The sequence below is a fragment of the Balaenoptera physalus genome, assembly GCF_965194825.1.
Source record: "Balaenoptera physalus genome assembly, chromosome: X".
Taxonomy (NCBI): Eukaryota; Metazoa; Chordata; class Mammalia; order Artiodactyla; family Balaenopteridae; genus Balaenoptera; species Balaenoptera physalus.
The window spans coordinates 47,504,959-47,530,776 of record NC_138903.1 but is presented as its reverse complement, the minus strand read 5'-3'; the positions used below and the strand labels follow the sequence as shown (position 1 = coordinate 47,530,776).

The 25,818-nt window shown below is 38.6% G+C and overlaps 2 protein-coding genes across 7 annotated transcripts in view; both read left to right on the top strand.

Annotated features, from left to right (window-relative positions):
• The window catches only part of WNK3 (WNK lysine deficient protein kinase 3), a 398,421-nt gene that overhangs the window by 170,591 nt on the left and 202,012 nt on the right, over positions 1-25,818 (top strand). The gene's annotated exons all lie outside the window — the stretch shown is intronic.
• The window catches only part of FAM120C (family with sequence similarity 120 member C), a 167,338-nt gene that overhangs the window by 19,016 nt on the left and 122,504 nt on the right, over positions 1-25,818 (top strand). For all 6 annotated transcript variants that reach the window (XM_082445131.1, XM_082445130.1, XM_082445129.1 and 3 more), the window contains exons 2-4: positions 15,505-15,751; positions 17,005-17,087; positions 21,548-21,676. In XM_082445131.1, coding sequence (XP_082301257.1) covers positions 15,505-15,751; positions 17,005-17,087; positions 21,548-21,676 — 459 coding nt within the window. The remainder of the gene's footprint in view (positions 1-15,504; positions 15,752-17,004; positions 17,088-21,547; positions 21,677-25,818) is intronic.

The window sequence follows — 25,818 nt, the reverse complement described above, 5'->3', positions numbered from 1 at the left end:
TCTTCTCCCTTTTTCTCTTGATGAGTCTTGCTAATGGGTTATCAATTTTGTTTATCTTCTCAAAGAACCAGCTTTTAGTTTTATTGATCCTTGCTATTGTCTCCTTCATTTCCTTTTCATTTATTTCTGATCTGATCTTTATGATTTCTTTCCTTCTGCTAGCTTTAGGGTTTTTCTGTCCTTCTTTCTCTAATTGCTTTAGGTACAAGGTTAGGTTGTTTATTCGAGATGTTTCCTGTTTCTTGATGTAGGCTTGTATTGCTTTAAACTTTCCTCTTAGAACTGCTTTCGCTGCATCCCGTAGGCTTTGGGTCGTCGTGTCTCCATTGTCATTTGTTTCTAGGTGTTTTTTGATTTCCCCTTTGATTTCTTCAGTGATCACTTCGTTATTAAGTAGTGTATTGTGTAGCCTCCATGTGTTTGTATTTTTTACAGATCTTTTTCTGTAATTGATATCTAGTCTCATAGCATTGTGGTCGGAAAAGATACTTGATACGATTTCAGTTTTCTTAAGTTTACCAAGGCTTGATTTGTGACTCAAGATATGATCTATCCTGGAGAATGTTCCATGAGCACTTGAGAAAAAAGTGTATTCTGTTGTTTTTGGGTGGAATGTCCTATAAATATCAATTAAGTCCATCGTGTTTAATGTGTCATTTAAAGCTTGTGTTTCCTTATTTATTTTCATTTTTGGTGATCTGTCCATTGGTGAAAGTGGGGTGTTAAAGTCCCCTACTATGATTGTGTTAATGTCGATTTCCCCTTTTATGGCTGTTAGTATTTGCCTTATATATTGAGGTGCTCCTATGTTGGGTGCATAGATATTTACAATTGTTATACCTTCCTCCTGGATCGATCCCTTGATCATTATATAGTGTCCTTCTTTGTCTCTTGTAATAGTCTTTATTTTAAAGTCTATTTTGTCTGATATGAGAATTGCTACTCCAGCTATCTTTTGATTTCCATTTGCATGGAATAACTTTTTCCATCCCCTCGCTTTCAGTCTGTATGTGCCTCTAGGTCTGAAGTGGGTCTCTTGTAGCCAGCATATATATGGGTCTTGTTTTTGTATCCATTCAGCCAGTCTGTGTCTTTTGGTGGTAGCCTTTAATCCATTTACATTTAAGATAATTATCAATATGTATGTTCCTATGACCATTTTCTTAAATGTTTTGGGTTTGTTATTGTAGGTGTTTTCCTTCTCTTGTGTTTCTTGCCTAGAGAAGTTCCTATAGCATTTGTTGTAAAGCTGGTTTGGTGGTGCTGAACTCTCTCAGGTTTTGCTTGTCTGTAAAGGTTTTAATTTCTCCATCAAATCTGAATGAGATCCTTGCTGAGTAGATTAATCTTGGTTGTAGGTTTTGCTCCTTCTTCTCTTTAAGTATATCCTGCCACTCCCTTCTGGCTTGCAGAGTTTCTGCTGAAAGATCAGCTGTTAACCTTATGGGGATTCCCTTGTGTGTTATTTCTTGTTTTTCCCTTGCTGCTTTTTATATGTTTTCTTTATATTTAATTTTTGATAGTTTGATTAATATGTGTCTTGGCGTGTTTCTCCTTGGATTTATCCTGTATGGGACTCTCTGTGCTTCCAGGACTTGATTAACTATTTCCTTTCCCATATTAGGAAAGTTTTCAACTATAATCTCTTCAAATATTTGCTCAGTCCCTTTCTTTTTCTCTTCTTCTTCTGGGACCCCTATAATTCGAATGTTGGTGCCTTTAATGTTGTCCCAGAGGTCTCTGAGACTGTCCTCAGTTCTTTTCATTCTTTTTTCTTTATTCTGCTCTGCAGTAGTTATTTCCACCATTTTATCTTCCAGGTCACTTATCCGTTCTTCTGCCTCAGTTATTCTGCTATTGATCCCATCTAGAGTATGTTTAATTTCATTTATTGTGTTTTTCATCATTGCTTTGTTCCTCTTTAGTTCTTCTAGGTCCTTGTTAAATGTTTCTTGCATTTTGTCTATTCTATTTCCAAGATTTTGGATCATCTTTACTATCATTATTTTGAATTCTTTGTCAGGTAGACTGCCTATTTCCTCTTCATTTGTTAGGTCTGATGTGTTTTTACCTTGCTCCATCATCTGCTGTGTGTTTTTCTGTCTTTTCATTTTGCTTATCTTACTGTGTTTGGGGTCTCCTTTTCTCAGGCTGCAGGTTCGTAGTTCCTATTGTTTTTGGTGTCTGTCCCCAGTGGCTAAGGTTGGTTCAGTGGGTTGTGTAGGCTTCCTGGTGGAGGGGATTAGTGCCTATGTTCTGGTAGATGAGGCTGGATCTTGTCTTTCTGATGGGCAGGTCCACGTCTGGTGGTGTGTTTTGGGGTGTCTGTGGCCTTTTTATGATTTTAGGCAGCCTCTCAGCTAATAGATGGGGCTGTGTTCCTGTCTTGCTAGTTGTTTGGCATAGGGTGTCCAGCACTGTAGCTTGCTGGTCGTTGAGTGAAGCTGGGTCTTGGTGTTGAGATGGAGATCTCTGGGAGATTTTCGCTGTTTGGTATTACGTGGAGCTGGGAGGTCTCTTGTTGATCAGTGTCCTGAAGTTGGTTCTTCCACCTCAGAGGCACAGCCCTGATGCCTGGCTGGAGCACCAAGAGCCTTTCATCCACATGGCTCAGAATAAAAGGGAGAAAATATAGAAAGAAAGAAAGAAAGAAAGAGGATAAAATAAAATAAAATAAAGTAAGATAAAATAAAGTTATTAAAATAAAAAATAATTATTAAGAAAAAAAATTTTTTAAGCAAAAACAAAAAAAAACAAAAAAATAAATGGACGGACAGAACCCTGGGTCAAATGGTGAAAGCAATGCTATACAGACAAAATCTCACACAGAAGCATACAGATACACACTCAGAAAAAGAGGAAAAGGGGAAAAAATAATATATCTTGCTCCCAAAGTCCACCTCCTCAGTTTGGGATGATTCGTTGTCTATTCAGATATTCAACAGATGCAGGTACGTCAAGTTGTTTGTGGACCTTTAATCCGCTGCTTCTGAGGCTGCTGGGAGAAATTTCCCTTTCTCTTCTTTGTTCGCACAGCTCCCGGGGTTCAGCTTTGGATTTGGACCCGCCTCTGCATTTAGGTCGACTGAGGGCGTCTGTTCTTCGCTCACATAGGACGGGGTTAAAGGAGCAGCTGCTTCGGGGGCTCTGGCTCACTCAGGCTGGGGAGAGGGAGTGGTACGGATGTGGGGCGAGCCTGCAGCGGCAGAGGCTGGCGTGACATTGCAGCAGCCTGAGGCATGCCATGCGTTCTCCCGGGGAAGTTGTCCCTGGATCACGGGACCCTGACAGTGGCGGGCTGCACAGGCTCCCGGTAGGGGCGGTGTAGATAGTGACCTGTGCTTGCACACTGGCTTCTTGGTGGCGGCAGCAGCAGCCTTAGCGTCTCATGCCCGTCTCTGGGTTCCGCGCTGATAGCCGCAGATTGCGCCCGTCTCTGGAGCTCGTTTAGACGGCACTCTGAATCCCCTCTCCTCGCGCACCAGGAAACAAAGAGGCAAGAAATAGTCTCACCTGTTCGGCAGCTCCAGACCTTTTCCCGGACTCCCTCCCAGCTAGCCGTGGTGCACTAACCCCTTCAGGCTGTGTTCACGCTGCCAACCCCAGTCCTCTCCCTGCGATCCGACCGAAGCCCGAGCCTCAGCTCCCAGCCCCCTCCTGCCCTGGCGGGGGAGCAGACAAGCCTCTCGGGCTGGTGAGTGCTGGTTGGCACCGGTCCTCTGTGCAGGAATCTCTCCGCTTTGCCCTCCACACCCCTGTGGCTGCGCTCTCTTCCGTGGCTCCGAAGCTTGCCCCCTCTGCCACTCGCAGTCTCCGCCCGCGAAGGGGTGTCCTAGTGTGTGGAAACCTTTCCTCCTTCACAGCTCCCTCCCGCTGGTGCAGGTCCTGTCCCTATTCTTTTGTCTCTGTTTTTTCTTTTTTCTTTTGCCCTACCCAGGTACGTGGGGAGTTTCTTGCCTTTTGGGAGGTCTGACATCTTCTGCCAGCGTTCAGTGGGTGTTCTATAGGAGCAGTTCCACGTGTAGATGTATTTCTGATGTATCTGTGGGGAGGAAGGTGATCTCTGCGTCTTACTCTTCCGCCATCTTGCCTGGATCTCCAGATCTATGTTTTTAACTTTTCATTTTATATTGGAGTATAGTTGATTAACAATGTTGTGATAGTTTCGGGCGTACAGCAAAGTTATTCAGTTATACATATACATGTATCTACTCTTTTTCAAATTCTTTTCCCATTTAGGTAGTTACATAATATTGAGCAGAGGTCCCTGTGCTATACAGTAGCTCAGTGTTTGTTATCCTTTTTTTTTTTTTTTGGCCACGCAGCACGTGGGATCTTAGTTCCCTGAACATGGATCGAACCCGTGACCCCTGCAGTGGAAGCGGGGAGTCTTAACCACTGGACTGCCAGGGATGTCCCCAGTCTTCTTTCATAAGGACACTTGTCATTAGGTCAGAATGATCTTATCTCAAGGTCTTTACCTTAATTGCATCAGCAAAGACCCTAATTTCAAATAAATTCACACTCTGAGTTTCTAGATGGATATATCTTTTAAATTTATTTATTTATTTATTTTTGGCTGCGTTCAGTCTTCATTGCTGCACACGAGCTTTCTCTAGTTGCAGCGAGTGGGGGCTACTCTTTTTTTTTTTTTAACATCTTTATGGGAGTATAATTGCTTTACAGTGATGTGTTAGTTTCTGCTTTATAAGAAAGTGAATCAGTTACACATATACATATGTTCCCATATCTCTTCCCTCTTGCATCTCCCTCCTTTCATTGTGGTGCGCAGGCTTCTCTCTGTGGTGGTTTCTCTTGTTGCAGAGCATGGACTCTAGGTACACAGGCTTCAGTAGTTGTGGCACATGGGCTCAGTAGTTGTGGCTCACAGGCTTAGTTGCTCCACAGCATGTGGGATCTTCCCAGACCAGGGCTAGAACCCGTGTCCCCTGCATTGGCAAGCAGACTCTTAACCACTGTGCCACCAGGGAAGTCCCTCCATTTTAAATATAGCCGTGTGTATGTGTCAATCCCCAATTCCCTAACTATCCCTTCCCCCCACCCTTTCCCCCTGGTAACCGTAAGTTTGTTCTCTAAGTCTGTGAATCTGTTTCTGTTTTGTAAGTAAATATATTTGTATCATTTCCTTTTAGATTCTGCTTATAAGCGATATATGATATTTTTCTTTCTCTGTCTGACTTACTTCACTCATTATGACAATCCCTAGGTCTGTCCATGTTGCTGCAAATGGCATTATTTCATTCTTTTTAATGACTGAGTAATATTTCCTTGTATATATGTGCCACATCTTCTTTATCCATTCCTCTGTCGATGGACATTTAAGTTGCTTCCATTTCTTGGCTATTGTAAACAGTGTTGCAATGGACACTGGGGTGCATGTATCCTTTCGAACCACATTTTTCTCCAGATATATGCCCAGGAGTTGGATTGCTGGATCATATGGTAGCTCTGTTTTTAGTTTTTTAAGGAACCTCCATACTGTTCTCCATAGTGGCTGCACCAATTTACATTCCCACCAACAGTGTAGGAGGGTTTCCTTCTCTGCACATCTGCTCCAGCATTTATTGTTTGTGGATTTTTGAATGATAGCCATTTTAACTGGTGATATCTCATTGTAGTTTTGATTTACATTTCTCTAATAATTAGTGATGTTGAACATCTTTTCATGTGCCTCTTGGCCATCTGTATGTCTTCTTTGGAGAAATGTCTATTTAGGTCTTCTGCCCATTTTTGGATTGAGTTGTTTGTTTTGATGATATTAAGCTGCTGTTTGTAAATTTTGGAGACGAATCCCTTGTTGGTCACATCATTTGCAAATATTTTCTCCCCATCTGTGGGTTGTCTTTTCATTTTGTTTATGGTTTCCTTTGCTGTACAAAAGCTTTGAAGTTTAATTAGGTCCCATTTGTTTATTTTTGTTTTTATTTCCATCATTGTGGGAGACGGATTGAAAAAAATATTGCTGTGATTTATGTCAGAGTGTTCTGCCTATGTTTTCATCTAAGAGTTTTATAGTGTCCAGTCTCACATTTAGGTCTTTAATCCATTTTGAGTTTATTTTTGTGTATGCTGTTAGGGAGTGTTCTAAATTCATTTTTTTACGTGTAGCTGTCAGTTTTCCCAGCACCATTTTTTGAAGAGACTGTCTTTCCACCATTGTATAGTTTGGCCTCCTTTGTTATAGATTAATTGACCATAGGTGCGTGGGTTGATTTCTGGGCTTTCTATCCTGTTCTATTGATCGATATGTCTGTTTTTGTGCCAGTACCATACTGTTTTGATGACTGTAGCTTTGTAGTATAGTCTGAAGTCAGGGAGACTGATTCCTCCAGCTCCATTTTTCTTTCTAAAGATTGCTTTGGCTATTCGGGGTCTTTTGTTTCTCCATACAGATTTTAATGTTTTTTTGTTCTAGTTCTGTGAAAAATGCCATTGGAAATTTGATAGGGATTGCACTGAATCTGTAGATTGCCTTGGTAGTATAGTCATTTTGACAATATTGATTCTTCCAATCCAAGAACATGGTATATCTTTTCATCTGTTTGTGTTGTCTTTGATTTCTTTCATCAGCTTCTTATAGTTTTTGAGTACAGGTCTTTTGTTTCCTTAGGTAGGTTTACTCCTAGATATTTTATTCTTTTTGATGTGATGGTAAATGGGGTTGTTTCTTGAATTTTTCTTTCTGATCTTTCATTGTTAGTGTATAGGAATGCAACAGATTTCTGTGTATTAATTTTGTAACCTGCAACTCTTACCTAATTCATTGATGACCTCTAGTAGTTTTCTGGTAGCATCTTCAGGATTTTCTATGTGTAGTATCATGTTATCTACAAGCAGTGACAGTCTAACTTCTTGAAAATCCTTGCATCCCTGGGATAAATCCCACCTGATCATGGTGTATGATCCTTTTCATGTATTGTTGGATTTGGATTGCTAGTATTTTGTTGAGGATTTTTGCATCTATGTTCATCAGTGATACTGACCTATAATTTTCTTTCTTTATGGTATCTTTGTCTGGTTTTGGTATCAGGGTGATGGTAGCCTCACAGGATGAGTTTGGGAGTTTTCCTTCCTCTGCAGTATTTTGGAACAGTTTCAAAAGGATAGGTGTTAGCTCTCCTCTAAATGTTTGATAGAATTCACCTGTGAAGCCATCAGGTCCTGGACTTTTGTTTGTTGGGAGTTTTTTAACCACAGTTTCAATTTCAGTGCTTGTGATTTGTCTGTTCATATTTTCTATTTCTTCCTGGTTTAGTCTTGGGAGATTGTACCTTTCTCAGAATTTGTCCATTTCTTCCAGGTTGTCTATTTTATTGGCATACAGTTTTTTGTAGTAGTCTCTTATGATCCTTTGTTTTTCTGTGGTGTCAGTTGTAACTTCTCCTTTTTCATTTCTAATTTTACTGATCTGAGTCCTTTTCCTTTCTTTTCTTTTTTCCTTTTTTTCTTTTATTTGGTTGTGCGGGGTCTTAGTTGTGGCAGGCGGGCTCCTTAGTTACAGCACATGGGCTCCTTTAGTTGAGGCACGTGGACTCCTTCGCTGTGGATTGCCAGCTCCTTAGTTGCAGTACGCAGGCTGCTTAGTTGTGGCATGCGAATTCTTAGTTGTGACATGCATGTGGGATCTAGTTCCCTGACCAGGGATCAAACCCGGGCCTCCTGCGTTGGGAGCACAGAGTCTTAATCACAGCGCCACCAGGGAAGTCCCTCCCTTTTTTTCTTGATGAGTCTGGCTAAAGGTTTATTAATTTTCTTTATCTTTTCAAATAACCATCTTTTAGTTTCATTGAACTTTGCCATTGTTTTCTTTGTGTCTATTTCATTTATTTCTGCTCTGATCTTTATGATTTCTTTCCTTCTACTAACTTCAGGTGTTGTTTGTTTTTCTTTCTCTAGCTGCTTTAGGTGTAAGGTTAGGTTGTTTATTTGAGATTTTTCTTGTTTCCTGAGGTAAGATTGTATTGCTGTAAACTTCCTTCTTAGAACTGCCTTTGCTGTATCCCATAGGTTTGGATCATTGTGCTTTCATTTTCATTTGTCTCTAGGTATTTTTTTATTTCCTCTTTGATTTCTTCAGTGATCCATTGGTTGTTGTTTTTTTTAATTTTTTTTAACATCTTTATTGGAGAGTACTTGCTTTCCAATGTTGTGTTAGTTGCTGCTGTATAACAACGTTAATCAGCTATATCTATACGTATATCCCCACATCTCCTCCCTCTTGTGTCTCCCTCCCACCCTCCCTATCCCACCCCTCTAGGTGGTCACAAAGCATGGAGCTGATCTCCATGTGCTATGCAGCTGCTTCCCACTAGCTATCTATTTTACATTTGGTAGTGTACATATGTCAATTGCACTCTCTCTCCTTCCCAGATTACCTTTCCCCCTCCCCATGTCCTCAGGTCCATTCTGTACGTCTGTGTCTTTATTCCTCTCCTGCCCCTAGGTTCTTCAGAACCTTTTTTTTTCAGATTCCATATATATGTGTTAGCATATGGTATTTGTTTTTCTTTTTCTGACTTCTTACACTCTGTATGACAGACTCTAGTTTCATCCACCTCACTACAAATAACTCAATTTTGTTTCCTTTTATGGCTGAGTAATATTCCACTGTATATATGTGCCACATCTTCTTTATCCATTCATCTGTCGATGAACACTTATGTTGCGTACATGTCCTGGCTATTGTAAATAGTGCTGCAGTGAACATTGGGGTACATGACTCTTTTTGAATTATGGTTTTCTCAGGGTATATGCCCAGTAGTGGGCTTGCTGGGTCATATGGTAGCTCTATTTTTAGTTTTTTAAGGAACCTCCCTACTGTTCTCCATAGTGGCTGTATCAATTTACATTGCCACGAACAGTGCAGGAGGGTTCCCTTTTCTCCACACCCTCTCCAGCATTTATTGTTTGTAGATTTTTTGATAATGGCCATTCTGACCAGTGTGAGGTGATACCTCATTGTGGTTTTGATTTCCATGTCTCTAATGATTAGTGATGTTGAGCTTCCTTTCATGTGTTTGTTGGCAATCTGTATATCTTCTTTGGAGAAATGTCTATTTAGGTCTTCTGCCCATTTTTGGATTGGGTTGTTTGTTTTTTTGGTATTGAGCTGCATGAGCTGCTTGTAAATTTTGGAGATTAATCCTTTGTCAGTGGCTTCGTTTGCAAATATTTTTTCCCATTCTAAGGCTTCTCGTTTCATCTTGTTTATGGTTTCCTTTCCTGTGTAAAAGATTTTAAGTTTCATTAGGTCCCATTTGTTTATTTTTGTTTTTATTTCCATTTCTCTAGGAGGTGGCTCAAAGAGGATCTTGCTGTGATTTATGTCATAGAGTGTTCTGCCTATGTTTTCCTCTAAGTGTTTTATAGTGTCTGGCCTTACATTTAGGTCTTTAATCCATTTTGAGTTTATTTTTGTGTATGGTTTTAGGGAGTGTTCTAATTTCATTCTTCTACATGTAGCTGTCCAGTTTTACCAGCACCACTTATTAAAGAGGCTGTCTTTTCTCCATTGTACATTCTTGCCTGCTTTATCAAAGATAAGGTGACCATATGTGCCTGGGTTTATCTCTGGGCTTTCCATCCTGTTCCATTGATCTATACTTCCATTTTTGTGCCAGTACCATACTGTCTTGATTACTGTAGCTTTGTAGTATAGTCTGAAGTCAGGGAGCCTGATTCCTCCAGCTCCATTTTTCCTTCTTAAGATTGCTTTGGCTATTCGGGGTCTTTTTTGTTTCCATTCAAACTGTGAAATTTTTTGTTCTAGTTCTGTGAAAAATGCCAGTGGTAGTTTGATAGGGATTGCATTGAATCTGTAGATTGCTTTGGGTAGTAGAGTCATTTTCACAATGTTGATTCTTCCAATCCAAGAACATGGTATATCTCTCCATATATTTATATCATCTTTAATTTCTTTCATCAGTGTCTTATAATTTTCTGCATACAGGTCTTTTGTCTCCTTAGGTAGGTTTATTCCTCGGTATTTTATTCTTTTTGTTGCAGTGGTAAATGGGAGTGTTTTCTTAATTTCACTTTCAGATTTTTCATCACTAGTGTATAGGATGCAAGAGATTTCAGTGCATTAATTTTGTATCCTGCTACTTTACCAAAATCATTGATGACCTCTAGTAGTTTTCTGGTAGCATCTTTAGGAATCTCTATGTAGAGTATCATGTCATCTGCAAACAGTGCCAGTTTTACTTCTTCTTTTCCGATTTCGATTCCTTTTATTTCTTTTTCTTCTCTGATTACTGTGGCTAAAACTTCCAAAACTATGTTGAATAATAGTGGTGTGAATGGGCAACCTTGTCTTGTTCCTGATCTTATAGGAAATGGTTTCAGTTTTTCACCTTTGAGAACGATGTTGGCTGTGGGTTTGTCATATATGGCCTTTATTATGTTGAGCTAAGTTCTCTCTATGCCTACTTTCTGGAGGGTTTTTATCATAAATGGGTGTTGAATTGTGTCAAAAGCTTTTTTTGCATCTATTGAGATGATCATATGGTTTTTCTCCTTAAATTTGTCAATATGGTGTATCATATATTGATTGATTTGCATATATTGAAGAATCCTTGCATTCCTGGGATAAACCCCAATTGATCAATGTGTATGATCATTTCAATGTGCTGTTGGATTCTGTTTGCTAGTATTTTGATGAGGATTTTTGCATCTATGTTCATCAGTGATATTGGCCTTTAGTTTTCTTTTTTTGTAGTATCTTTGTCTGATTTTTGTATCAGGGTGATTGTGGCCTCGTAGAAGGAGTTTGGGAGTGCTCCTGCCTCTGCTATATTTTGGAAGAGTTTGAGAAGGATAGGTGTTAGCTCTTCTCTAAATGTTTGATAGAATTTGCCTGTGAAGCCATGTGGTCCTGGGCTTTCGTTTGTTGGAAGATTTTTAATCACTGTTTCGGTTTCAGAAAGTAGAATGGTGGTTGCTAGGGGCTGAGGGAGAGGGAAATGGGATTTGTTTAATGGGTATAAAGTTTCGGATTTGTAAGATGAAAAAGTTCTGGAGATCTGTCTCAAAGTGTCTATCCTTAACACTACTGAACTGTACACTTTAAAAAGTGGTTAAGTTCGTAAATTTTATGTTATGTAATTTTTTTTATCACAGTAAAACACTTATATTAATAAAAAAGCTAAAATAAAGTAGATGAAACAAGAATGACTTAACGTTGATATATGAAACTGGATACTGGTATCATCAAGGTTCATTATGCTATTCTCTTTACCTTTTTATTTTACAATTTTCCACAATCAAAAGTTTTTAAAGCGAATTAGTGAGCATGGGCTTTGTGGGCAGAATTTGAATCCTAACTCCAGTTTTTAAAAATTGAGATGTAATTCAGATACCATAAAGTTTGCCATTTTGAAGTATACAGTTCAGTGGCATTTAGTCTATTCCACAGAGTTGTGAAACTATTACCACTATCAAATTTCGGAACATTTTTATCACCGCAAAAGGAAACCCAGTACCTGCTAGCAGTCATTCTCCAATCCTTCTTCCTCCCAGTCCCTGGCTGTTTCCCATCTCTATGTATTTTCCTGTTCTGGACAATTCATTTAAAAGTGTGTTTGGCTGCTTTCACTTTATAATTTTTTCAAGATTAATTCATGTTGTAGCGTGAATCAGTACTTCATTCCTTTTTATGGTTGAATAACATTCCCTTGTATGAATATATCATCTTTTGTTTATCTGTTTGTTAGTTGATGGACATTTGGGTTTTTTCCACTTTTGACTGTTATGAATAATCCTGCTATGAACATTCATGTATAAGTTTTTGTGTGAACATATGTTTTCAGTCCTCTTGGGTGTATACCTATGAGTGGAATTACTGGATCATATAATAACCCTATGTTAACCACTTGAAGACCTCCCAGACTGTTTTCCAAAGTGGCTGCACAATTTTACATTTCCACCAGCAATGTATGGAGGATTCCAATTTCTCCATACCCTCGTTATTTTACATTTTAAAAATTATAGCCATACTAGTATATGTTAATTGGTTTTCTCATTGTGGTTTTTTGATTGGCATTTCTCTAATAACTAATGATGTTGAACATCTTTTCACGTGCTTATTGGCTAGCTTCACTTTTTTGCTGTGTGACATTGGTCAAGTTCTTCAACCTCTGAGCCTCCTTGTTCCATCATCTGTAAAAGGGAGGTAATAATGCATCATGATGTTATTTCAAGGTTAATGGACATGAGGTGTACTTGGAACAGTGCCTGGTATATAGTAGGTACTCAGTTGATACCTAATATTACTTTGCTACTTGAGCTCTAAGTAACCTGCAATCCAGGCAGACTTTTCCCAGTGACTTTTGTACATCAGTTGTTGAAGTCGAATACTGAGATAATGGTGCCCTTTCATTTGCCAGGGCTGCTTTCCTTTTTTATAGCCTCTGTAGGCCTTTCTTTACTATTCTGTCAACTCCAGCTCTGTGTCCTTTCTAGTGCTGGTTAGGACCATGGAAGATACACACGAGAGGCAGAAGGAATCTATGGTCTTAAAACTTGCAGATGTTGGTATTGTCAAATTACTTCCTTGACTGTGTCAGCTGTCTCAGTGCTATAAGATTTAAGAGGAGAGAAATAATGAAAGAATTTATGTAAGAGGTGGTAGCCCTATGGAAAGTATTTGGAACTTTGGGAAAGACAGGCAATATAGCAGTCTAGGCAGGGAAACCAAGTGAGCAAAGAAAAGGAAACAGTAATCTTGGAGAAGGGTAGTTGGGAAATTAGCCTGGTAGGAGTAGGGTGTTGGGGAATTGTTAGGGATTATTTGTGAGATTCTTATTCTATTGTTTTCCATTACTTACCCCAGAATATGTAGTGAAAGAAGTTTTATATCTGGAATCATGAGATTTTTGTTCTAATCTTGGTTCTGCTGAAGATTAGCTAGATAACCATGGCAAGTCATCTATCCTTTCTAGGGGGCTAGTTGCTTAAGCAGTAAAATGAGTAATTGGGCTTATGTATATCAAATCACCTTGCTGTACACTTTAAATCTCTTATAATTCTATATGTCAATTATATCACAATAAAGCTAAAACTTTTTAAAAAATGAGTAATTGGGATAGGTCAATGGTTCTTAATTGGGAGTGTGCATCAGAACCTACTGGAAGCTATTTTGGAATATAGGCATTTGGATCACACTCAGGAAATTGTTTCAGCAGATCTGAGGTGAGGCACAGGTTTTTATATTTTGAAAATGCTTTCCAGATGATTGTGATTTATATTCCTAGTGTTATAAGAGCCATTCGATTTGTTAAAGATCACTAGTCCTTAGCTTTCTGGAGTTGAAATCACTTGGATGGTGGCATAATCAGCTTCAGACCAGCTAAAGGTAATGTACTGTAGCAGAAAGAGCATGGACTTTGGTGTCAGTCTGACCTAGGTTCCTGTTTCCCAGCTCTGTAACCCTAAACATGCCACATCACTTCTCTGAGCCTCAGTTTCCTCATCAGAACAATGGGGCTTATAATGCCCACATGGTCAGGCTGTGATGATGAGAGAGAACATATCACACTTAGCACTATGCCTGGTACAAGGTAGATGGATGCCCGATCAGTGACTGCTATGAGAGGTATATGCTGGAAGAAACTGTCACCAGGGGACAGCATAAAACTGTACTCCTACCCTGACCTATCTGGAGTTAATCGTAACTCTAGACATAAATATGTTGCAGTGCAAAGTAAGGAATTTTGCTTCCTTTGCCTGGATATCAAATAAATACAGACCTTACTTTGCTATCTGCTTACCAGTGTCCCTCCCCCTGTTGTGACTTAATGTGTGACATGGCTATCTACTGTGACTAGACTCTCTTTCCATAGCTTAGAAAAAACTTAATGTGTTGAAACTCCTGTCAGACTCCAGAAAACTACCATTCCTTTAAAACTTAAATGAAAAAAATAGGTCAGTTGAGTTCAACAAAATTATCAAGGTCTGCAGGCTCTAGAGACAAAAATCCAAACTTTGCTCCTTCCAGCTACGTGACCTAGGGATGTAATGTAAAATGCGGATAATAATAATAGTTATGGCCTCATAAGATTGTTTTGAGTATTAAATGAGTTAATGCATGTAAAGTAATTGGAACCTTGCTTAGCACATAATACATGTTCAGTATCTGTTAGTAATTATTATTCATATTACTATGCACCAGATCTTATGTGGGAGCCAGGAATACAGAGATTATAAATAAAGTTTCTGCAGTCAAGGAACTTAGTGTGGCAGAACCAGTATGCAGATCATTTCGGTATGCTTTATGTACAGCAATAGACACGTGCACAGGAGGGGCACTTAACAATCTGCCTCTATTACATTAAAAATAGTGCTCTCTAGGAAGAAGTTTGGTACAATGGAAAGTGTGCATTCTGGAGTCAGATCAGCTTGGGTTTGAATCCTGTATATACTTACTCATTATGCAACTTTGGGGGCAGCCAACCTCTCGCAGCCTTAGTTTTTCCATTTCTAAAATAGGGTGAAGTTTCTGACTTCTAACTTTTGGAAATGCCCTCCCTATTTGGGTGCCCTGCGGTCTAAGGTGCTCCTAAGAGAGAAAGCAGGGATTTTTTTTTTTAAACAGATGAAGTTAGATTCAGATTCTAGCTATATGTCATTTAACCTTTCTGTGTCTATTTCCACTTGTAAGTTTTTTAAAAAATTATTATTATTATTTTTTTAATTTATTTATTGGCTGCTTTGGGTCTTCGTTGCTGTGTGCGGGCTTTCTCTAGTTGCGGCGAGCAGGTCTACTCTTCGTTGTGGTGCGTGGGCTTCTCATTGCGGTGGCTTCTCTTGTTGTGGAGCACAGGCTCTAGGCGTGCGGGCTTCAATGGTTGTGGCACGCAGGGTCTAGAGCGCAGGCTCAGTAGTTGTGGCGCACAGGCTCAGTTGCTCCGCGGCATGTGGGATCTTCCCGGACCAGGGCTCGAACCCGGGTCCCCTGCATTGGCAGGCGGATTCTTAACCACTGCACCACCAGGGAAATCCCTCCACTTGTAAGTTTTTTCATCCATATCTACCTTGTCCATGGTTGTTCTGATGATGAGATAATGTATGTAAAGCACATATGGTATATAGATAATGTATGTAAAGCACATATGGTGCTGAGTAATATATAATAGCTTTATTATCTTTCTAACAAAGTTCTCCTGTTATTGTTTAAAGTAAAAACTTAAATAATATATACCATGTTAATTTCAGTATTCTTTTAAAGAACCTCAGGCCATAGTTTCATGCAAGGAGTCAAAAAAGACTGGACATTTGAATGAACGCATGGATAATGCTGCCTGTGTTTACAGGAATAATCAAGTTCTAGGGTAGGAGAGGCTTTTTTTTTTAAAGAGTATTTTGTTCAGCCTCATATAATCTTAAATTTCAACAAACTATAAAATTCAGTTACTAACCTTCCTGATTTCTAACCAAATACAGGTCAGCTTCTGTTGCATGATGTGTTCTTCTCTTCTTCCCTCCTAGGTCTTTCAGAGCCTTGAAGACCACCATTTGGAAGTGGTGGCTTTTTTCAGGGAAAATGGCTTCCATGGCCTTCTTGCCCATGACTCCGAGTATGCTCTCTACAATATTCCCTCTTACTATAGTTCCCATGCTCTGAAGCTGAGCTGGAATGGGAAGAACCTTACTACCAACCAGTTCCTGATGCAGGAGGTGGCCAAGCAGCTGGGTTTGAAGCGGATGAATTTTCCCATATTTGCTGCATTGCTAGGTAGGTGGTCCAAAGAACAGACTCCAGTGATTATTAAAGTTTCCTCTTGCAGTGTTAAGAGATGAAGATTAGAGTGATTTAGGTTATCATTGTTGGATTTATCTTCTGAAAGTCTGCATGCCAAACACTGTGCTTTTTGGCTTCTTACTAGAAACTCAGCATGTTTGTCTTATAAATTAATACAGGATATTCCAGAACATTATTTTGGTTCTTATAAAACTTTTTCTTTTGTTACATTCTATAAGTATTTTATGCAGAGTACCATCTTAGGCCAAATATCTTACTAGCCCTAGACAACTTTGGTTTCCCACTCAGAGCATTAGCATTTCTTACCCACTGTCTAAATTTAGGTCAAGAACACAAATCATTCTGTATTTTTTTCTTTTTTTTTCTGTTGTGCTAACATTTTATTATGAAAATTCCCAAAAGTACAGCAAAATTGAAAGAATTTTGCTGTGAAAATCCTATATCTACCACCTCTATTCTGCCATTAACATTTTACTATACTTGCTTTATCATATATCTGTCCATTCTATCCATCATCAATCTTTCTTTTAAAGGAGTATTTCAAAGTAAATTGCAGAGTGTTGATTATGTTTCGAGTTGGTTTTCCAAGTACTGACAGCATGAAGGTTAATATCTTGTCTCAGGTGTGACCTCTGTTTATAATCCCAAAGGATTTGAGCTTGGATAATCTAGTGGAGTCAGCACAAGTTTTGGAATTAGGCCTTGGACAAATCACTGAAGTTACACCTTCCTGGTTTCAGTTTACTCATCTGTGAAATGGAATAATAATACCTCACAGTGCTATTGATAAGGTTAAATGAAATAAGATATATAAAATGCCCAGCACTTAGTAGGCAGTCAGTAATTGGTGGCTGTTATTATAAAAGGCAGCATGACTGGGTGATAGAAAATAGCATGGACTTTGGAGTCGAACATTCCTAGCTTCTTATCCTGGTGTGGGCACTTATTAGATGTGGCACCTTGGGCAAAGTCACCAGACTTGCTCAAACCTCAGTTTCCTTATCTATAAACTGGAGGTGATAATATTTACACAGTTATTATAAAGATGATACACATGATGCATGTGAAACATAGTAGGTAATCAAACATAGTTACTGTAGTTGTTACATTAAGAATATAGACCTATGTGAATTATTTGATTGTTTTCTCTCCCAGAAGTCCTCTCATGGCCTGGAGGTTCTAAGAAAACATTTGTACAGTCAATAAATGACAAATATACTTTATAGGTAACCACATTCTCCCAGATGAGGACCTGGCCGCTTTTCACTGGAGCCTCTTGGGACCAGAACATCCCCTTGCATCACTTAAGGTAACGTGACCCATTTCCTGCCTGTACATCCATGCCTAGAGGACATAAGGTTTTGATTGGAGTTTTGGTAGAATAAATATGTTTCATTAGGCTTAAAATATTTCAGACACTTACAGACAAAAACTTTATAATTATGATCAATACCCTTAAAAAGGAAAAACTCAGTTTTCTACCTAATGTGTAGGGAAAAATCCAGTTATTCCCTCCTATGTCTTTCTTTCCTGTGTTTCTCCTTTACTCCCATACTACTACTGCACTCACACAGAACACCTCACTTCTGACACTTCTGGTCACTAAACATGTGGGTTTTTTTCCCTGCACCAAACAGTTTTCTGTGACACCAGCTGGGTGTCCTACAATTTAACTCAATTCTAACACTATCTACCTGAAAATAGTGTCAGATCGCACAAGTTAAGGGCTCAGTTCCACAAGACTGCCCCCCCAATTCAGACACCAGTCACAAGCCCAGGTTATCACCTGTGCTTCTGACCAACCAACTAACTATAGATTAGAGGTTCCAATGACCCCCTTCTCAAGTTCAATTAATTTGTTAAAGCACCTCATAGAACTCAGGGAAATGCTTACTTACATATATCACTTTATTAAAGGATATGATAAAGGATGGAGATGAACAACTAGATGAAGAGATACATAGGGTGAGGTCTGGGAAGATCCCAAGCACAGGAGCCTATGTCCCCATGGAGTTGGGGTATATCACCCTCCTGGTACATGGATGTGTTCACCAACCTGGAAGCTCTCCAAAACCTGTACTTTTGGGATTTTATGGAGGCTTCATCATGTAGGCATGATTGATCATTAACTCCATTTTTAGCCCTTCTCCCTTCTCTAGACAATGGGGGTGTGGCTGAAAACTCCAAGCTTCTAATCATGGCTTGGTCTTACCAGTGACCAGCCCTCATCCAGGAGCCCACCCAGAGTCACCTCATTAGAGGAAGAGATGCTCCTAGTGCTCTTACCATTTAGGAAATTACAAGGGTTTTAGGTGCTCTATGCCAGGAACTGGGGGCAGAGAACAATGTATATTTTCTATTATCTCACACCCTTATTATCTTAAGGATTCATACGAACCTATGAAGAAAAATACTAATACCCCAATAAATGAAGTAACGAGCAAAGGACAGAAGCAGACAATTCACAAAAGAGGAAATAGAGTGGCCAATAATATGACTGGGTGTTAAACCTCACTGGTGATCAGAGATGCAAATTAAATGAGCAGTGTGATTTTTTTTTTTAACCTAAGGCTTTAGCAAATATTGAAAAATTAGTCTACCCGCTCCTATTGAGGCTGTGTTGAGACTGGTGCTCTCATACACTTCTGGAGGTCGTGTAAGTTGTTGGTGGTATTATATTTCCCTAGTTCTTTCAGTCTCCTAGACGACTATTTCACACCTTTTCCTCTCTCCTTAAGCCTCTAATGCTCCCTCCTCCCTGCTCACTCTCAGCTCATGACTTGGCTTCCTGTTTCACTGAGAAAATTGAAGCAATGGGAAGATAACTTACACCAGTTCCCACCCTTTCATCTTCTCACCTGCATGCTTTGCTCGCCTTGGATGACCTGTCCATGTTCCTGTCTAGGGCCAACCCCTCTACTCTTATGCTGGATCCATCCCCCATTGCTAACTTTTTTTTTTAATATAAATTTATTTATTTATTTTTGGGTCTTCGTTGCTGTGCACGGGCTTTCTCTAGTTGCGGCAAGCGGGGGCTACTCTTCGTTGTGGTGCGCAGGCTTCTCATTGCAGTGGCTTCTCTTGTTGCGGAGCATGGGCTCTAGGCACGTGGGCTTCAGTAGCTGTGGCACGCGGGCTCAGTAGTTGTGGCTCTTGGGCTCCAGAGCACAGGCTCAGTAGTTGTGGCGCATGGGCTTAGTTGCTCCGCGCATGTGGGATCTTCCCGGACCAGGGCTTGAACCCGTGTCCCCTGCATTGGCAGGTGGATTCTTAACCACTGCACCACCAGGGAAGTCCCCCCCATTGCTAACTTAAGGGCATCACTTCAGCAGTTCTCCCCTCTTTCTCCCACATCATCAGTTTCCCTCTCTTACTGGCTCTTTCCCATCAGATGCATAAGCATGTAACCATCTTAAAAAATAAAACAAAACCTGCTCTTGACTTCACTCCCTGAACCCAAGCTACTGCTCCATATTTCTTCTTCCCTTATAGCAGACTCTTTTAGAGAGTTGTCTAGGCTTGAGCTGTTTACTATCCCCTTTCCGTGTTCTGTCTTCAATTTGCTTTGCTGAAATTGCTCTCAACAAAGTCACCATGACCATGATGTTAATAAATCCAATGGCCAGGTCTCAATGTTCATCTTACTTGACCAGTCAGCAGCATATGACCCAGTTGCTCACTCTCTCTTTCTTAGAACATGTTCTTCACTTGGCTTTAAGGACACCACTCTCTTGTAATTTCCTACCTACTTCACTGGCTGCTGCTTCTGTCTCCTTTGCTGCTTCCTTGTCTTGTCTACTCCCTAACTTTGGAGTGTCCCAGAGTTCTATCCTCAGTCCCTTCTCTTGTCATCCACACGTGCTGCCTTGGTGATTGATCTCATCTAGTCTCGTGACTTTAAATACCATCTGTCCATTGATGAGTCCTAAATGTATGTCTCCAGCTTTGACCTCCCCTTTGAACTCCAGCTTCTAATATCTAGTGGCCTACTAAATATCTCAAAGAAACATGTCCAAATGGAAAGTCCTGATCTTTCCCCTAAACCTCTTCCTTCCACAGCCTTCCCTAATTTTCATTAATGGCAACCTCATCCTTCCAGTTGCTCAGCCTAAAAGCCTTGGAGTCATCCTTGACTTCTCTTTCTCATGCTCCATATCTCCGCTTGTCAGCAAATACCATCAGTTCTTCCTTCAGAATATATCCACTTCTCACCATTTTCACAGCTACTACCTTGGTCAAGCCACCATTCTTGCCCGGATTATTATAACACTTTACTAACTGTTGGTCTTCTGCTTGCACTCTTTCTTGCTCCGCCCCCTGGCCCCAAATCTATTCCTAATACAACAGCCAGAGTCATTTTAAAACCTGACTCCGATCATGTCACTTCTCTTTTCAAAATTCTCCAATGGCTCTTTATGTCACGCACCTAATCTTTACCATGGCCTACAAAGCCCTGTACTGTCTGGCCCTCTGGTACAGCTCTGATCTCATCTTCCCTTTTCTTTTGCTCATAGAACCTTTGCACTTACCATTCCCTCTACTTGGAATGCCTCTTCCTCCCACATAGATATTTCCTCACTCCTATAGGTTCTCTCAAATGTTCTTTTCTCAGAGTGACCTTTCCTGACACCCTATTTAAAATTACATGCCTCGCCCCCCAAACAGTTGCATTCCCTAACCCCTTCTCTGCCGAGATTTTCTCCATAGCACTTATCTACATCTAGCACACTATACGTTTTACTTATTCTGTTTGTTTGACTCCCCTTACCCCATCCCAACACACCTACACTAGAATTTAAGCTCCCTTGAGGGCAGGGAGTTTTGTCTATCTTGTTCACTGCTGTATCCCTGATGCCTAGGACAGTGCCTGGCACACAGTAGGCAGTAAATATTTGTTGAAGGAAGGAATGATTATTTGGCTAAATAATTTATATTAAAAGCCTTTAAGAAGTTTATAGCCTTTTACTCAGTAACTACCATTCTAGGAAGCTCGTAATTAAATAATTGGATGGTGGACAACAAATCATACCTACATTTCATCCCAGCATTTAAAAAAACCTTTATTTAAAAATATTTCAAGCATCACAAAAGTAGAAAAAATAATATAATAATATAGTTAACCGTCACTATAACATCTTCCAGATCCAACAGTTATTAAGATGTGGCCACACTTGCTGGGTTTTTTTTGTTGTTGTTGCTGTTACTAATGTATTTTAAAACAAATGCCAGACCTTAAGTCATTTCACTCTCACGTTCTTTGATATGCATCTCTAAAACATATAGACATTTTCTTACATAAGCACAATGCCATTATTACTCCTAACTAAATTAATGATAATTTCTTGGTATCATCTAAATATCTAATCCATTTTTAGATTTTCCTGATTGTCTCACAAAGGCCTTTTTGTGGTTAGTTCAAATCAGGATCCAAACATGGTCCGCACATTACAACATTACCTTTAATAGCAAAAACTTGGAGGCAGCCAAAATGTATCATGAAAGAAAACTGATTAATTATGGCAGTGTCATAAAACAGTGGTTATCTTTGTAGTGGGATAATTGCTCCTATGGTTTTGTCTTTCTTTATACTTTTCAATCTTGGTTCCAAGTGTTCTGTACTGAAAATTAGGGGGAAGACTAAAAAAAAGATTTTAACTGTCTCTCAGTGAATTAACTGAATTTGAATTCTGTATCTCACCCCTATCTCACCCTTTTTCTTAGTGACCCATCTTTGATATCAGTGTGCCTGGCTTATCTTCCTTCTTCTAGGTCAGAGCTCATCAGCTGGTTCTTCCTCCCTGTGATGTGGTAATCAAGGCTGTTTCTGAGTATGTTAGTTCCATCAAAGACCCCTCAAACCTGGATGTGGTTGGGAAGGATGTTTTCAAACAGTCTCAGGTGAGCTAGCCTCCCCCTTCCTAAGAATGGACAGTTTTCTTACCTTCACAAATACCACCAGCAGATCTGATCTTTTTTGTGCTGCCTACCTCCTCTCCTCCTAGCTGCTTATCTTCTCTCTGCTTATAGACTGGAGCCCCAAAGTTTCTTTTAGAAAACATCACTAGCCCTGGATTTAAAGGATTCTTTACCTTTTTTCCACTGATTATTAAAGTTATATTAAGCTCATCCTAGAAGATTTAGAAAATGTCATTTATGATCTCATTAACCAGAAACAACTTGCTATAGTTATCACTCTGGCATATATCCTTCCCTTTTTTCTTTTTTTGTTTCAGTGTATATTTTAATGTAAAGGAGGTCTTGCTTATTGGAGGATAATAGATACTGAAAAAGACTACTTAAGTAGGTCCACTTAAAACAAGAATCAATGTTTCATCGTTAATAGTGAAAAAGGGGCTCAACTGGGATTTTGTCTTGTGAAATGAAACTAAAAGTTAGGAAAATAAGTTAGTTTTATTTTTTTAAATTTCATTTATATTTATACTCTGGGTTTTTCAGTTTTTTTAAATTAACATACAGTAAAACTCACTTTTGCATCTGTGTGTGGGTAGTTATATGAATTTTTAACACATGTATAGATTTATGTAGCCAACATCACAATCAGGATCAGAACAGTTGAACCACCCCCAAAATTTCTCATGCTTTCCCTTTGCAATCACATCCAAACTCATCCCTAATCCATGGAAACTACCAGTCTATTCTCTGTCATAGTTATATCTTTTAGAGAATAGCATGTAAACGGAATCATAGAGTATGTAATCTTTTGAGAATGGCATTTTGCATTCAACATAACGCCTTTGAGATTGTTCTAAATTGTTGCATGTTGCATGTATGGATAATTCATTCCTTTTTATTGCCAAGTAGTATACATTGTGTGGGTATACCACAGTTTGTTTATGCATTCACCCTTAGAGGATATTTGGGTTGTTTCCAATTTTTGATGGTTTGAATAGAGCTTCTATAAACATTTCTGTACAGGTTTTTGTATGAACATAAGTTTTCATTTCCCTAATGTAAATACCTAGCAATGGGATTTCTGGGTAGTATGGTAAGTATATGTTTAACTGTAACTTTATAAGACTCTGCCAAACCGTTTTCCAGAGGGGCTATTCCATTCCTTACTAGCACTTGTTATTGTTGGTATTGTTATTGTTACTATTAGTCATTCTAACAGCTATGTAGTGGTAGTTCATCATAATTTTAATTTGCATTTCTCAAATGACTAATGATGAACATTTTTTTTCTTGTGCTTATTTACCATCCATATATCCTTTTTGGTGAACGGTGTGTTCATGAACAGTCTTTTGCCCATTTTTTAACTGGGTTGTTTGATTACTTACTTTTGAGTTTCATGAGTTCTTTATATATTCTGCATACTAGACCTTTTGTCAGATATCTGGTTTGCAAATATTTTCTCCCAGTCTGTAGTTTGTCTTTACATTCTTTTAACAGTGTCTTTTGCAAAGCAAAAGTTTTCAATTTTTATCAATTTTTAACTTTTATGGATCATGCTTTTGGTGTCATGTCTAAGAACTCTTTACCTAACTGCAGGCACAACAATATTGTCCTGTTTTCTTCTAAGAATTATATAGTTTTACATTTTACATTTAGAACAAATCATCCATTTTGAGTTCATATTTTTAGAAGTGTGAGGTGTTTTGTTTTGTTTTTGCATATGGATGTTCAATTGTTTCAACAAAGTTTGGTGAAAAGACTCTTCTTTCTCCATTGAATTGCCTTTGTCAAAAATCAGTTGTCTGTATTTGTGTGGATGTATTTCTGGACTGTATTCTGTTCAGTCGTCCTATGTATCTATCTCTTTTGAAATAGCACACTGTTTTGAATCCTGTAGCTCTATGGTAAGTCTTAAGATTGGGTAGTGATTCCTCTAATTTTATTCTTCTTTTTCAAAATTATTTTGTCTATTTAAGTTTATTTTTCTTTCCATATACATTTTAGAATAATACTGTCTATATCTACAAAAAATCCTGGTGGGTTTTAATTGGAATTCCTTTAAATATATACATGAATTTGGTGAGTCTTAAAATCCATGAATATGATATGCCTCTGCATTTATTTAGGTTGTCTTTGATTTAGTTCATCAGTGCTTTATAGTTTTCAGCTTATGTCTTATACATTGTTTTATATTTATACTTAAGTATTTAATATTGCAGGCACCTATTATAAAAGATATTGTTTTGTTTATTTCAGTTTCTAATTGTTCATTGCTAGTATATAGAAATATGATTGATTTTTGTTTGTTGACCTTGTATGCTGCAACCTTTCTAAACTCACTAGGAGCTTTTCGGTAGGTTTCTTGGTATTTTCTGTATAGGTGATCAGGTTGTCAGTGAATAGGGACAATTTTAGTTCTTTCTTTTCCAGTCTGTATGCCCTTTTTTTTTCTTGACTTACTGCACTATCTAGGATTTCTAAACAGTGTTGAATAGGACTACTGAGAGAGGATATCCTTGTCTTGTTCCTGATATTTGGGGAAAGCATTCAGTCAGCATTAAGTATAATTATAGGTTTTGTAGATGCATGTTATTAGGTTGAGGAAGATCTCTTCTATTCCTAGTTTACTGAAAGTTCTTATCATTAATGGATGCTGTATTTTGTCAAATGTATTTCTGTATGTCTATTGATAGGATCATGTGCTTTTTCTTCTTTAGTCCATTGATTTTTGAATATTGAGCCATCCTTGCATTCCCAAGATATGGTAAAAATGTATTATTCTTTTTTTACATTGTTGGATATAAATTACTAGTATTTCATTGAGTATTTTTACATGTATTTTCATGAGGAATATTGGACTGTAGTTTTTATGTGTGTGTGTTTTCTTTGTTTGATTTTGATATCAGGGTAATGCAGGACTCATAAAGTGTTTTGGCAAGTATTCCTTCCTCTTCCATTTCTTGGAAGAGATTGTGTAGAATTGGTGTTTTTCTTCTTTAATTGTTTGGTAGAATTTTCCAGTGATGTATCAGGCATGGATTTCTTTGAATTTATCTTCTTTAGAGTTTGCTGAGCTTCTTTAATTTCTAAGTATATCTTTCACTAAATTTGAGAAGTTTTCAGCTATTATTCTTCAAACAGATTTTCTGTTCCACATTCTCCTTTCCTCCCATGACTACAATGGTACCAGTGTTTGACCTTTTGTTATTACCCCATAGATACTTGAGACTCTGTTTTTTAAAAAATTATTTTCCTCTCTGTTTTTCACACTGGATCATTTCTATAGATTCATCATTAACTTTGTTGATTCTTTCCTTGGCCATCTCTTTTCTTTTTCTTTTTAAAAAAATTTTTTTCATAACCTAGGGGTAAGATGGGAATAAAGACACAGACCTACTAGAGAATGGACTTGAGGATATGGGGAGGGGGAAGGGTAAGCTGTGACAAAGTGAGAGAGTGGCATGGACATATATACACTACCAAACGTAAAATAGATAGCTAGTGGGAAGCAGCCGCATAGCACAGGGAGATGAGCTCGGTAGTTTGTGACCACCTAGAGGGGTGGGATAGGGAGGGTGGGAGGGAGGGAGACGCAAGAGGGAAGACATATGGGAACATATGTATGTGTATAACTGATTCACTTTGTTATAAAGCAGAAACTAACACACCATTGTAAAGCAATTATACTCCAATAAAGATGTTAAAAAAATTTTTTTTTATTGGAGTATAGTTGCTTTACAATGGTGTGTTAGTTTCAGTTGTACAGCAAAGTGAATCAGTTATACATATACATATATCCACACTTTTTTATATTCTTTTCCCATATAGGCCATTACAGAGTATTGGGTAGAGTTCCCTGTGCTATACAGTAGGTCCTTATTAGTTATCTATTTTATATATAGTAGTGTGTATATGTCAGTCCCAGTCTCCTAATTTATCCCTCCATGCCTTTCACCTTTGGTAACCATAAGTTTTTCTACATCTGTAACTTGGTTTCTGTTTTTTAAATAAGTTCATTTGTACCATTTTTTTAGATTCCATGTGTAAACAATATCATATGATATTTGTCTTTCTCTGTCTTACTTCACTTAGTATGATAATCTCTAGGTCCATCCTTGTTGCTGCAA